General features: G+C 58.8%; 1 protein-coding gene across 2 annotated transcripts in view; it reads left to right on the forward strand.

Annotated features, from left to right (window-relative positions):
- The window catches only part of LOC119564368 (immunoglobulin superfamily member 1-like), an 80,716-nt gene that overhangs the window by 56,358 nt on the left and 11,144 nt on the right, over positions 1 to 13,214 (forward strand). For both annotated transcript variants that reach the window (XM_043534848.1, XM_043534847.1), the window contains exon 5: positions 18 to 308. In XM_043534848.1, coding sequence (XP_043390783.1) covers positions 18 to 308 — 291 coding nt within the window. The remainder of the gene's footprint in view (positions 1 to 17; positions 309 to 13,214) is intronic.

The raw sequence follows: 13,214 nt of genomic DNA on the forward strand, positions 1-13,214 counted from the left end.
CTGTCTCCTGTGCGCAGATCCCAGCTTACCCAGACCCTCCATCTCTCTGAGCCCTGCTGGGGTCACCGCTCCAGGGGCAAACGTCACCATCCGGTGTCAGGGGCAGCGCCGGGACGTGAGGTTCTTCCTGAACAAGCCTGGAGACCTGAACCCGCCGCGACACATGGACCCTGCTCGGGACGAGGCCGAGTTCCGCATCCCCACCGTGGCCCGGCAGCACGGAGGGAGCTACAGCTGCAGCTACCGGCCCCGATCAGAGCCCTTCGTCTCCTCGCAGCCCAGTGACCGCGTGCAGCTGGTGGTAGCAGGTGAGGGGCCCGGCTCCACGTCTCTGCTCCCAGCCGGACCCTCAGAAGGTCGGCACCCAGATGGGATGCTCAGAGCCAGGCTCTGCCCAGAGCCCTAGGACTCGCCCGGACAGGGAGCAGGGACAGTGTCAGTGGGGGGTTCCCCAGCCAGGGGGAAGCAGCAGCTCCTGGAGATTTGGTGCCAAGGGAGGGGGAATCCCTGCCCCCAGGGGCAGCTGCAGAGCAGGGGGCCTTTCCCAAGGGATGGTCCCCCGGCTGCCCCCGCACTGGGGAGGCACAGAGCAGTCTGGGCCCAGGGGGTAGGCAGCGAGCTCGCTGTTTTCCTCACTGCATCAGAGCCAGCCTGAGCCCCCTCTCCAGTGTGCAAGGGGGTCGGGGAGCCCCATGGGGCTGGTTACAGGCAGGCAGGTAGCCTAAGCCTAGCATCTCCTCCCTGCTGCCAGCCAGGTCATCTGCATTTTCACTGACCATTTCCCTCTCCACCGATTGGTTCCCTGGATTCAAATTCAAACCCTCGGCAGTTACCGGACCAGGGCCTGGATCCTGTCCCAAAGAGACACAGTCACCCCACAACAGGGTCTCGCAGCTGGTATCCTGGAGCACCCCAACTTCTGGCCAGCCCCACCCCTCCTGGGTCTGCACAGGGATCTGGGCAATAGCAGGGTGAGGGGCTTCATCCCTGGGACCCTCACCCAGCTCACGCAGCCCCTCAGCATCTGAGGCTGCACCACCCGGGGCCTGACAACAGTTCTCTCTGTCCCCAGATCTCGCCACCCCAGGAATGTCTCCCCATTGACCATCACCTTCCGCTCCCACTGGGGGTCCAAGGGGCCTGGCCCCAGGAAAGTCCACACAGACATATAGGTTGGCGTCGGGAGTGGGAGCCTGTCCACCTCCCCACCCATCTGGCTGATGGAGTCTATGGCCTTGGGACCCAGCAAGGGAGCTACACATCAGGGCTTTTCCGCAGGGTCCCCCTGGTTCAAATCGCCAGCCTGCTGAAAGGCAGTGAGGTGGGCATCCACATCCCCCCCCTCCTTAACCAGGGGCAGCAATTTCGTCTCGAGGTTCCCTGCGGAACTGGACCCCCGGGGTCTATCCCCACTCCCCCCTGGGAGGTCCCCTAGGCCTCTCCGCTTCTCCACCGCCAGTTCATGCTGCTGCTGCTTCTGCAGCTCTTTCTCGGGCTTCCGCTGTCTCTCACAGTCCTCTTGCTCTCTCGGACTCAGCTCCAATCCCGTCCGTCTCCGATCCCCGGATGGGGAGCCCGATCGTGAAGACCCCCGTCTGGTCCGGGACAGGAGTCTTGGGGATGCCTGGCTCCCACTCCAGCTGCTCCCAGATCCTGCTATAGCCCCATTTGGGGTCAGAAATCTGTTCCTTAGAGCGGTCATCCTCCTCCAGCTGCACGATTGACTGTGCTTTGGTGAACTTTCCAATGCTCAACCCTCTCTTTCTGCACAGGGTTACAATGTCCTTCTTAAGGAGATGGTGACAGACCATCAGTCCGCTCTTCCCAAGTTGTTGTGGACTCACAGGCATGTGTGCTCTCAGCTCCCCACAGTTTCCAGGGAGAACACCTTGTGTGCCAGTGTGAGGATGTGACGCAGCAGGGAGGGGGGAGTGTTGACCTGGGAATGTGCCCTGGGGACGGGAGACCTGAGAGCCTGTCACCTGAGCCAGGAGGGGGAGCGGGAGGTAACACCTCTGCCCAGGAATGTGGACGGAGGCTGCAGCAGGGAGGCTGCTGGGGGGGTTTAGTTTCAGTTTGGTGCTGGGTGGAGGAACGCAGGGAATCCCAGGGCTGGGGTCTAAGCTCCCTGCTCCCCCAGAAGGACTTGACTAAGGGGTCCTGGGTGTACCCACAAGCTCTGTTTTGGACTGTGTTCCTGTTGTCCAATAAACCTTCTGTTTTACTGGCTGGCTGAGAGTCTCAGTGAATCCCAGGAAGAGGGGTGCAGGGCCTGGACTCCCCCACACTCCGTGACAGCCAGCCCTTCTCGAGGTCACCTCCTCTTTGCCAGTGTCAAGCTGCAGACTCCTCCTCCCCTGGGACCGCTCGCTGCAATCGCCCGGGGGACCCTGTTACTGCAAAAGTCCTTCTCTCTGGTCACACACTCCTAGGGGTTAACCGCCCCCTGAAACCGTCTCTCTCTAAATCTTCAGCACGCCTGGTCCCAGTCAATCCCCCTTCATTTTACTGCTCCCCAGTCACTTACTGCAGGAAGCGCCGACCACGGGGTGCAGTATATCCCACCTCTGCCACCAGTTGTCATGGAGTCCCTGAGCGATGCTCTGGAACTGCTCCCCATGAAGCCAGGCAGGACTATGGGGAAGTCTCCTTTCTGTGAGCAGCCTGTCTTCAGGACACACAGCTCACACAGCTTCCACCTTCCTGGGTCTGACCTCAGAGCATTCAGCATCCTCTGCCCCGCCGTGCACTTCCCCCAGCGAGTCCGCTCAGGCGGGGTCCTTGGGAAGCCAGAGGGTCCTGCCCCAGAACTTCGCAGTCAGACGTGACTCTCAGCCAGCCAGTAAAACAGAGGTTTATTAGATGACAGGAACGTGGTCTAAAACAGAGCTTGCAGGTGCAGAGAACAGGAACCCTCAGCTGGGTCCATTTTGGGGGGCAGTGAGCCAGACAACCACGTCTGCCCTTCACTCCATGTCCCCAGCCAGCCCCAAACTGAAACTCCCCCCAGCAACTCCTCCTCTGGGCTTTGTCCCTTTCCCGGACCAGGAGGGCACCTGATTCCTTTGTTCTCCAACCCTTTAGCTCTCACCTTGCAGGTGGGAAGGGCCAGGCCATCAGTTGCCAGGAAACAGGGTGTGGGCCATGCTCTGTGTCCAGACCCCTGCACACACCTGCCCTCTAGAGCTCTGCAATGATCATACACCCTTATCCCACCCCCTAGATACTTAAGAACTGCATAGGGGAAACTGAGGCACCCCCACACTATTCAGAGGAAACATTAAGAACAGTCCCACTTCGTCACACTGTGGGAAGTGCATAGAGGGGCAGAGGATGCTGAATGCTCCGAAGACAGACCCAGGAAGGTGGAAGCTGGGTGAGCTGTGTGTTCTGCAGACAGGCTGCTCTCAGAGAGGAGACTTCCCCAGAGTCCTGATTGGCTTCGTGGGGAGCAGTTCCAGAGCATCGCCCAGGGTCTCCATGACAACTGGTGGCAAAGGTGGGATGTACTGCACCCCATGGATGGCACTTCCTGCAGTAAGTGACTGGGGAGCAGTAAAACGAGGGGGGATTGATGAGGACCAGGCGTGCTGAAGGCTCAGAGAGGAGCGGTTTCGGGGGGCGGTTAACCCCTGGGAGTGTGTGACCAGCGAGAAGGACTGTGCAGTAATGGGGTCCCTCTGGGGACTGCGGTGAGCAGTGTAAGGGTCAGAGGAGCCTGCAGCTTGGCCCTGGGAGAGAGAAGGACTTTTGTAGTAACAGGGTCCTCCGGGGGATTGCATCGAGCGGTCCCAGGGGCGTAGGAGTCTGCAGGTCGACCCTGGCAAAGAGGTGGTGACCTTGAGAAGGGCTGGCACAGGAGGGGTTCTCCCTGGAAACCGTGGGGAGCTGAGAGCACACAGGCCTGTGAGTCCACAACAAGTTGGGAAGAGCAGAGTGATGGCCTGTCACCGTCTCCTTAAGAAGGACATTGTAACCCTGTGCAGAAAGAGAGGGTTGAGCATTGGAAAGTTCACCAAGGCACAGTTAATCGTGCAGCTGGAGGAGGATGACCGCTCTAAGGAACAGATTCCTGACCCCAAATGGGGCTACAGCAGGATCTGGGAGCAGCTGGAGTGGTAGCCAGACATCCCCAAGACTCCTGTCCCCGACCAGACGAGGGTCTTCACGATCGGGTTCCCCATCGGGGGATCGGAGACGGACGAGATTGGAGCTGAGTCCGAGAGAGCAAGAGGACTGTGAGAGACAGCGAGAGCCTGAGAAAGAGCTGCAGAAGCAGCAGCAGCATGAACTGGTGGTGGGGCAGTGGAGAGGCCTAGGGGACCTCCCAGGGGGGAGTGAGGGTAGACCCCGGGGGTCCAGTTCCGCAGGGAACCTTGACACTAAATTGCTGTCCCTCCGTCAGCCAGATGGGTGGGGTGGTGGACAGGCTCCCACTCCTAACCCCAACCTATATGTCTGTGTGGAGAATTAGGACAGTGAAGGAAATGTGCCTGTGACTTCCTATGGAGGGAGCTACCCCGGTCTCCAAGCAGTTGTCTGTGAACAGCCTTGTGTTCCGGGACAAGGGGAATGAGATCCCAAGCTGTGTGTCTGGTAAAGGAGAAAGTGTGTCCGGCTCTTCTTTGTCTGTGGAGCAGACAGAAGGGGCCTTTCAGCCTGTGATGGTTGAGGGTCGTGCAGTTGTCTCACAGTTGGTTCTGGATTCAGCTCAAGCCCAGGAAGGGAAGGGTCCTAAGTTTGTGTCTGCTCGAGAGAATGGCCCTGAATCTAGGTCACATCCAGTTAGTGTCTATGTAAAATCCTAGATTCTAGACAATTCAGGTGCTTGTATTTTGCCTGTTGCTAGTGTATTGTTCGGAAAGTGCGTAGCAACTCTGTCTAATCAGGGTGAGATCCTAGCCAGGGCAGAAGGAGAGCATGAAGGTGATTTGATTGTGTTATCTACTGAGGGTGTGGAAACGTGTTGCAAGAAGGAAAAGATTCCTGAACTTGTGTGTGGCAAAGGGAAGGAGAATGCTTCTGACCTTTTATCTAGGAAGTCTGTCAGTTTGCCTGAAAGGGGATGTAAGTGAGACCCGGAAAGAGTCTGTTGTTCCTCAGGAAAGTGTTCCTCTTGAGCAAGCCCTAGGTAAAGAGGGTAAGAGCAGAATTTCTGTGAAGGGTGAATTGTTGCATAGAAAAGCCCTAGGGAAAGGGATCCTCATGGAGTCTTTGCAAGCAGTTTACTGCAACTGAAGGGTGTGAAAGTGATTTAATTAAGAAAGTTTCAGTTCTTAACAGCCAAAAATTTTCTGTTGTGAATGTATCCACTGACTTTCCTGTTGAAAGATCCAGTGTGGATAGCTTTGAGAAGGTCTCAGATGGAGTGAAAGCTGTTAAGAAAGTTAAACAGTCCTCTAACCAAGTGGCTGTGTTTGGCCAGCTTGTTGGGGAGACAAGGTTTTTGAGAGAGGAATGTCTCCATGCTAGTTCTGTAAGTAAACAGTATGTGGCCCAGGTCAAGATGGGGGCTCTTAACCAAGAGAGCCCGAATTGCAGCCCTCCAGACTGGAGCGCTGGGAGAAGACCCAATCCCAGTTTGACCCTCAGGGGTTTTGGGGTGGCCAAAGGGCACGGGCCACATAAACCTTCCCACATGCGGCCTTCGAGCGCTATCGACCAACCCCGACCTAAGGGAGGGTGTGAAACGGGAAAGGCTTGGTGTAACTCCCACCAAGGAATGAGAGAGATGCTGGGGCATCCATGGGAACGTTGGTGGCTTCGAACTTCCCCAGGTCACCAGCTAAAGTGACCCTGCTCAGTTCGATCTCGAAGGGGGGAGAGATGTGACGAAGCGGGACAGTTCTTAATGTTTCCTCTGAATAGTGTGGGGGCGCCTCACTTTCCCCTATGCAGTTCTTAAGTATCTCGGTGGTGGGATAAGGGTGTATGATCGTTGCAGAGCCCTAGAGGGCAGGTGTGTGCAGGGGTCTGGACACAGAGAATGCCCAACACCCTGTTTCCTGCCACCTGAGGGCCTGGCCCTTCCCCCCTGCAAGGTGAGAGCTAAAGGGTTGGAGAATAAAGGACTCAGGTGCCCTCCTGGCCCCGAAAGGGACAAAGCCCAGAGGACCCCACCTGGGCTTACTCTCTGTGGGAAGCACACGGAGGGGCAGAGGAGGCTGAATGCTCTGAGGTCAGACCCAGGAAGGTGGAAGCCGGGTGAGCTGTGTGTCCTGCAGACAGGCTGCTCCCAGAGAGGAGACTTCCCCACAGTCCTGCCTGGCTTCGTAGGAAGCAGTTCCAGCGCATCGCCCGGGGACTCCGTGACACCCCCCAACTGCGGCCCCAAGACCGGAGAAGCTCTGCCCCACAGCCCGGCCCAGGGGCCCAGTGGGGAGTAAGGGCGGCAGCTCCGCTGCTCTTCCAGGCTCGGCGGCAATTCGGCAGCGACTGCTTGGTGTGGCAAAATTGGTAGAGCCGCCCCTGTCTAAAGGGGCCCCCACTTGGCCAGGGCCCCTGGACACACAGGCCCCATAGGCCCAGTGGCTGACCCTCCACTGGTTGCAGAGAGTGGAGGGGTGATCCCTGTGTTGGTGTTTCAGCTCCTTCCCCTGCCCCAACAGATGCTGGTTCTGTTCCTGCAGGGGAAACCGACACGTTCACGGTCAGTGCAGCCGTGGGGAGAACCCCGCAGATCCACTCCCAAGAGCTCCCTCCCCTGCACTCACAGCCCCCCGTTCCCAAGGCCTGGGGAAAGGTGGGTCTTGTGTGACTCCCGCCGGTCACAGACTCTATTTCCGACTCCGGGGCGGGGGGCAGAGCTGCAAGGGGCCCACTGGTCAGGCTCCCTGGCTGGCCTCAGGTGGGGTGGGGCGGGGCAGGTGATCTCTCATGCAGCCGGGTCCTGAGCTACGTATGGGTGAACCCCCTGCCCTGAGCCCCATGGGCAGACAGTGCCAACCGGGTAGGGGAGAGACTCCCAGAGAGGCTGAACGAGGGATGGACTGAATTGGGGTGGAGGGGAAGCGGGGGGCTGTGTCTCCCCTGTTTAACTCCTGTCTCTTGTCGACAGCAGGGTGAGAATTTCTCAAACCCACCATCTGGGTGAGCCCCAGCAGGGTGGTGGCTCTCGGGGGAAGCGTCACCATCCGCTGGGAGGGTTGGCTCCCAGCCCTCCCAGCAAAGAACCCAGGGAATGAATGGACCCTAGAGACTGGACTCTGTGTGATGGGAGTTTGTGGCAGTTTTCAAAAGTGTCCTTCCTTGTGGGGTGGCCCCAGTCTTGGGGGATCTCAGGGTATATAGGAGGTATAACGAGGGAGCTGAGACGCTGTGTCTGTGGGGCTGGGAGCCTAGCTGCAGGAGGGGATGTGGTTTGCTGGGTGTTGCAGGGAGCTGGCTTTGCTCTGACAGCGGCCGATTTGGGCTGGAGATTGCAGAGAAACCAGCTGATGGGGGAAGAAAGGGGCCGAGCGCATCAACGGCTTCCTGGGGCTGCAGCCCCCGGCGCAGTTCTTCATTCCGCTGGCACTCGGGCCTCAGGCTGAGTGGAGCTGGACACTTGGGTGTTGGTGGCAGCGCTGGGGGGCCTCCCACTGCCCCATCATGGCGTCTGCTATCACCGTCATCCTCCTCAGTGAGTATCGGAGACAGCCAGGGCGTGTGGCCATGGGGGGCGGGGGGATCTGAGATCAGGGCGTGTGGCCATGGTGGGGATCTGAGACCAGGGTGTAGGATGCAGTTGCTCTGGGATGTGACCCCTTAACACCACTTTTCTCTCCAGGCTGCTGGCTGGCGGGGCACAGCGTGGCGTGGGGAGGTGAGTATCAGTCTGTGGGGAGGGTGGTAACATGAAGGATGGGGGAGGGGATGCGTGGGGTGGGGAAAAGAGGAATCGAGCCCTGAACCTTCCCCAAAACACAACCCAAACTCGCCCTGTGAAGACCCGTCACAGTTCTCCTGTGCCCCGACCCCATGGAGTAACTAGGAGCCGAATCTGGCTCCCAGGCTCTGACAAAGAAGCCAGGATTTGAACCGTTCACTAGTTCAAAGCTCTGCCCCGCCCAGGCTGTGAGGATCGGCGGGGGGGACACCTGGATTTATTTCAGCTCATACAAACGCTAACAGGGCCCCTCCGTGGGCTCTAGATCCCCTCGGGGAACCGAAAGGTTCCCGGTCAGAGCAGCCATGGGCGAGAACCCCCCAGATCCACCCCTGCCCCAAGATCGACCCCCAACTGCTTTCTACCCTGCACTCACAGCCCCCTGTTCCCAAGGCCTGGGGAAAGGTGGGTCTTGTGTGACTCCCACCAGTCACAGACTCTATTTCCAACCCCGAGGCGGGGGGCAGAGCTGCAGGGGGCCACTGGTCAGACTCCCTGGCTGGCCTTAGGTGGGGCCGGGGGGACAGGTGATCTCTCATGCAGCTGGGTCCTGAGCTATGTATCGGTGAACCCCCTGTCCCCAAACCCCATGGGCAGGCAGTGCCATCCCTGGTAGGGGACAGACTCCCAGAGAGGCTGAATGACAGATGAACTGAACTGGGGCGGGAGGGAGGCAGGGGTGGGGTGTCTCCCTTGTTTAACTCCTCTCTCTTGTTGAAAGTAGGGTGAGAATTTCTCACGCCCACCCTCTGGCCCAGCACGGTGGTGGCGCTCGGGGGAAGCATCACCATCCGTTGTGAGGGTCGGTACCCGGGCTTGAAGTTCTTTCTGTGTAAAGCCCTGGGCCTAGCAGAGAGGACGCCCGGCCGGGGAGCTGCAGAGCAGGGGGGGCCTTTCCCAGCCGACATATCAGTTAGGGGGTGACGGGCGGAGCTGAAAGTTATAAACCTCAGTGTGTAGTAGAGACTTGTACAGACCCCTACAAGTCAGAGGTGGTGCAGTGCACAGAACCCAGGAGTCCTGGACCCCATCCCTCCTGCTGTCACCCCACTCCCTTCCCAGAGGTGGGGAGAGAACCTGGCTCCCAGCCCTCCCAGCAGAGAAGCCAGGGAGTGAACGGACCCTGGAGACTGGCTGTGACGAAGTGGGACTGTTCTTAATGGTTCGTCTGAACAGTGTGGGGGTGCCTCAGTTTCCCCTATGCAGTTCTTAAGTATCTAGGGGGTGGGGTAAGGGTGTGTGATCATTGCAGAGCCCTAGGTGTGTGCAGGGGTCTGGACACAGAGAATGGCCGACACCCTGTTTCCTGGCAACTGATGGCCTGGGCCCTTCCCCCCTGCAAGGTGAGAGCTAAAGGGTTGGAGAACAAAGGAATCAGGTGCCCTCCTGGCCCGGGAAAGGGACAAAGCCCAAAGTGGGAGGAGGGGCTGGAGGGAGTTTCAGTTTGGGGCTGGCTGGGGACATGGAGTGAAGGGCAGATGGGGTTGTCTGGCTCACTGCCCCCCAAAATGGAATCAGCTGAGGCGTCCTATTCTCTGTACCTACAAGCTCTGTTTTAGACCATGCTCCTGTCGTCTAAAAAACCTTCTGTTTTACTGGCTGGCTGAGAGTCACGTCTGACTGCGAAGTTGGGGTGCAGGGTAAAACAGAAGGTTTATTGGACAACAGGAACACAGTCCAAAACAGAGCTTGTGGGTACCCCCAGGACCCCTCAGTCAAGTCCTTCTGGGGGAGCAGGGAGCTTAGACCTCAGCCCTGGGGTCCCCTGTGTTCCTCCACCCAGCCCCAAATTGAAACTAAACCCACCCAGCCGGCTCTCTCCTGCAGCCTGTCTTCACATTCCTGGGCAGAGGTGTCACCTGGCCCCAACCCCCTCCTGGCTCAGGTGACAGGCTCTCAGGTCTCCCATCCCAAGGGCACATTCCCAGGTCGACACTCCCCCCTCCCTGCTGCCCCACATCATCACATCTCTCCCCCCTTCGAGACTGAACTGACCGGGGTCACTGTGACCAGTGACGTGGGGAAATTCGGGGCCCCTCTCCGAGACAGCGCATCCACTATCAGGTTGGCACTTCCCTTCACGTGGACCACGTCCATGTCGTAATCCTGCAGGAGCAGTCTCCATCTCAGGAGCTTGGCATTGGCTCCTTTCATCTGGTGCAGCCAGGTCAGGGGAGAGTGGTCGGTGTAGACGGTGAAGTGTCGCCAGAAGAGATAGGGCTCTAGTTTCTTGAGGGCCCACACCATGGCTAGGCACTCCTTCTCCACGGCCGCATAGTGTTGCTCCCGGGGTAGCAACTTCTTGCTCAGGTACACGATGGGGTGTCTCTCCCCCTTTTCATCCTCCTGCATTAACACCGCCCCCAGTCCCGTGTCTGAGGCATCGGTGAACACCACAAAGGGCTTGTCAAAGTCTGGGTTTGCCAGAACTGGGCCACTGACCAGAGCCTTCTTCAGTGCCCGGAAAGCCTCCTGGCACTGCTCGGTCCAGACCACCTTGTCTGGCTTCCCCTTCTTGCATAGCTCAGTCATGGGGGTGGCTATGGCGCTAAAGTGGGGCACAAATCTTCGGTAGTATCCTGCCATCCCAATAAAGGCTTGGACCTGCTTTTTGGTGTGGGGAGCGGGCCAATCTCTGATCACCTCCACCTTGGCTGGTTCTGGCTTTAGGCGGCCGCTCCCCACCCGTTGGCCCAGGTAAGATACTTCACCCATCCCCACCTTGCACTTCTCTGCTTTTACAGTCAGCCCAGCCCCCTGGAGTCGGTCCAGCACTTGTCTAACCTGGGACACGTGGTCCTCCCAGGTCTGGCTAAAGACACAGATGTCATCAATATACGCCATGGCAAAACTCTCCATCCCCCTCAGTACCTGGTCCACCAGGCGCTGGAAGGTGGCGGGCGCTCCCTTGAGGCTGAAAGGCAGGGTCAGGAACTCACAGAGCCCCAGAGCGGTGATAAAGGCCGATTTCAGCCGGGCAACTGCATCCAGCGGCACTTGCCAGTAGCCCTTTGTAAGGTCCATGGTGTTAAGGTATCAAGCTCCTCCCAGCTTGTCTAGGAGCTCGTCAGGCCTGGGCATGGGGTAGGCATCAGATACAGTGATGGCATTGAGCTTCCGATAGCCCACACAGAACCGAAGCAACCCGTCCTTTTTGGGGACCAGCACCACCGGCGAGGCCCAAGGGCTGGCAGATGGCTGGATCACCCCCAAAGCCAGCATGTCCCTGACCTCTCTTTCCAGGTCCTGAGCAGTTTTCCCTGTGACTCGGAAGGGGGAGCATCTTATCGGTGGGTGCGACCCTGTCTGCCCCCGGTGGACAGTCAGATTAGTGCGTCCAGGCTGGTTGGAAAACAGCTGTCGGTAGGGATGCAGCACCCCCCTGACCTCAGCTTGCTGGGCAGGGGTTAGCTGATCCGAGAGGGGAATTGTTTCCAGGGGCGAACCAGCTCTGGTCCCAGGGAATAAATCTACTAAAGGGTCATCTCCCTGCTCCTCCCAATGTCCACACACGGCCACCACCACATTCCCCTTTTCATAATATGGCTTCATCATATTCACATGGTACACCCGCCGGTGGTGCGCCCGGTTCGACAGCTCCACCACATAGTTTACCTCATTGAGCTGCTTGACAACCTTGAAAGGGCCCTCCCAGGTGGCCTGTAGTTTCTTCTTTCTCATGGGGATGAGAACCATCACCTGATCCCCGGTGGCATAGGCACGGGCCCGCGCCGTGCCATCATACCAGACCTTCTGCTTCTTCTGGGCTCTGGCCAGAGTCTCCCTGGCCAGCCCCATGAGTTCAGCCAGTCTCTCTCGGAAGATCAGGACATACTCCACCACTGACTCTCCATCGGGAGTGGCCTTCCCATCCCACTCATCTCTCATCAAGTCCAGGGGGCCCCTCACCCTTCTTCCATATAACAGTTCGAAAGGCGAAAATCCGGTAGAATCCTGGGGCACCTCCCTATACGCGAACAGCAGGTGAGGTAAGTACTTGTCCCAATCCTGCGGTTGCTGGTTCATAAAGGTTTTCAGCATCATATTTAGCATCCCATTGAACCTCTCCACCAGCCCATTGGACTGGGGGTGATAAGCTGAGGCCCAGTTGTGCCGGACCCCACATTTCTCCCACAAGCACCGGAGCAAGGCCAACATGAAGTTGGAGCCTTGGTCTGTCAAGACTGCCTTGGGGAACCCCACTCGGCTGAAAATGGTCAGGAGCGCATCTGCCACAGTGTCTGCTTCAATGGAAGCTAAGGGCACTGCCTCGGGGTAGAGGGCATGTATTTCTTCCCCCACCAGGTCGTCTTGCTCAGAGGCCCCACGATGTCCATGGCCACCTTCTGGAAAGGCTCCTCTATGATGGGTAAACGTCTCAAAGCTGCTTTCCCCTTGTCCCGGGCCTTCCCCACCCTCTGACAGTGGTCACAGGATCGGCAATACTGCCGGATAGTGGTAAAGAGCCCGGGCCAGTAAAAGTTCTGTAGCAACCTCTGCAGGGTGCGCCGGATTCCCTGGTGCCCTGCGAGGGGGATGTCATGGGCCAGGTACAGTAGCTTGCGGTGATACTTCTGGGGGACCACCAGCTGCCTCCTGATCCCACAGGACTCCACTTCCCTTGTGGGAGCCCACTCTCGGTACAGGAACCCCTTCTCCCACAGAAACCTCTTCTGGCAACCTCTCCTCATGGTCCGTCCCACACTGAGGTCGGCCAGGTCCCTGAGCTTCCGCAAGGAGGGATCTTTCCTCAACTTGGCCTGGAAGTCAGCAGCTGGGGAAGGGATGGGGCCCGGTTCCCCCTCAGTGGCCAGGTCTGAGGCCTCAGCCTCTCTCAGCCGTGCCCCTCGGCGCTCCCTCCCCACCAGGGTAGGGTCCTGCGCCTCCGGTGTGGTACCTTCCCCAAGGTTGGGGTGCAGTGCCTATCACCGGCTCTGGCTACGGGTCACAACCAGGGTGGTCTGGGGCTTGCTTGGCCTCTCCCCCCATCAAAACAGTGGGCAAATGGTGGTGTACCCCCACATCCTTGGGGCCCTCCTTGGCCCCCCATTTCAGGTGTACCCTTGCCACGGGCACCTTAAATGGGGTCCCTCCCACCCCCCTCAGGGTCCGGTAGGTGTTGGGCACCACCCTATCTGGGGCCACCACCTCGGGCTGGGCCAGCGTCACCTCCGCGCCCGTATCCCAGTATCCATTGACCTTCCTCCCATCCACCCCCAGGGGAACAAGGCACTCTCTCTGGAGGGACAGCCCCGCGCCCACCCTGTAAACCGAGCACCCTGAGTCCAGAGCCTCCAGCCCTGTGGAGGAGCTGGCCTGGGGTAGTCTTCCCTCCGGAGCAGGTGGT

Source organism: Chelonia mydas, chromosome 23, assembly GCF_015237465.2.
Source record: "Chelonia mydas isolate rCheMyd1 chromosome 23, rCheMyd1.pri.v2, whole genome shotgun sequence".
NCBI classification, from domain to species: domain Eukaryota; kingdom Metazoa; phylum Chordata; order Testudines; family Cheloniidae; genus Chelonia; species Chelonia mydas.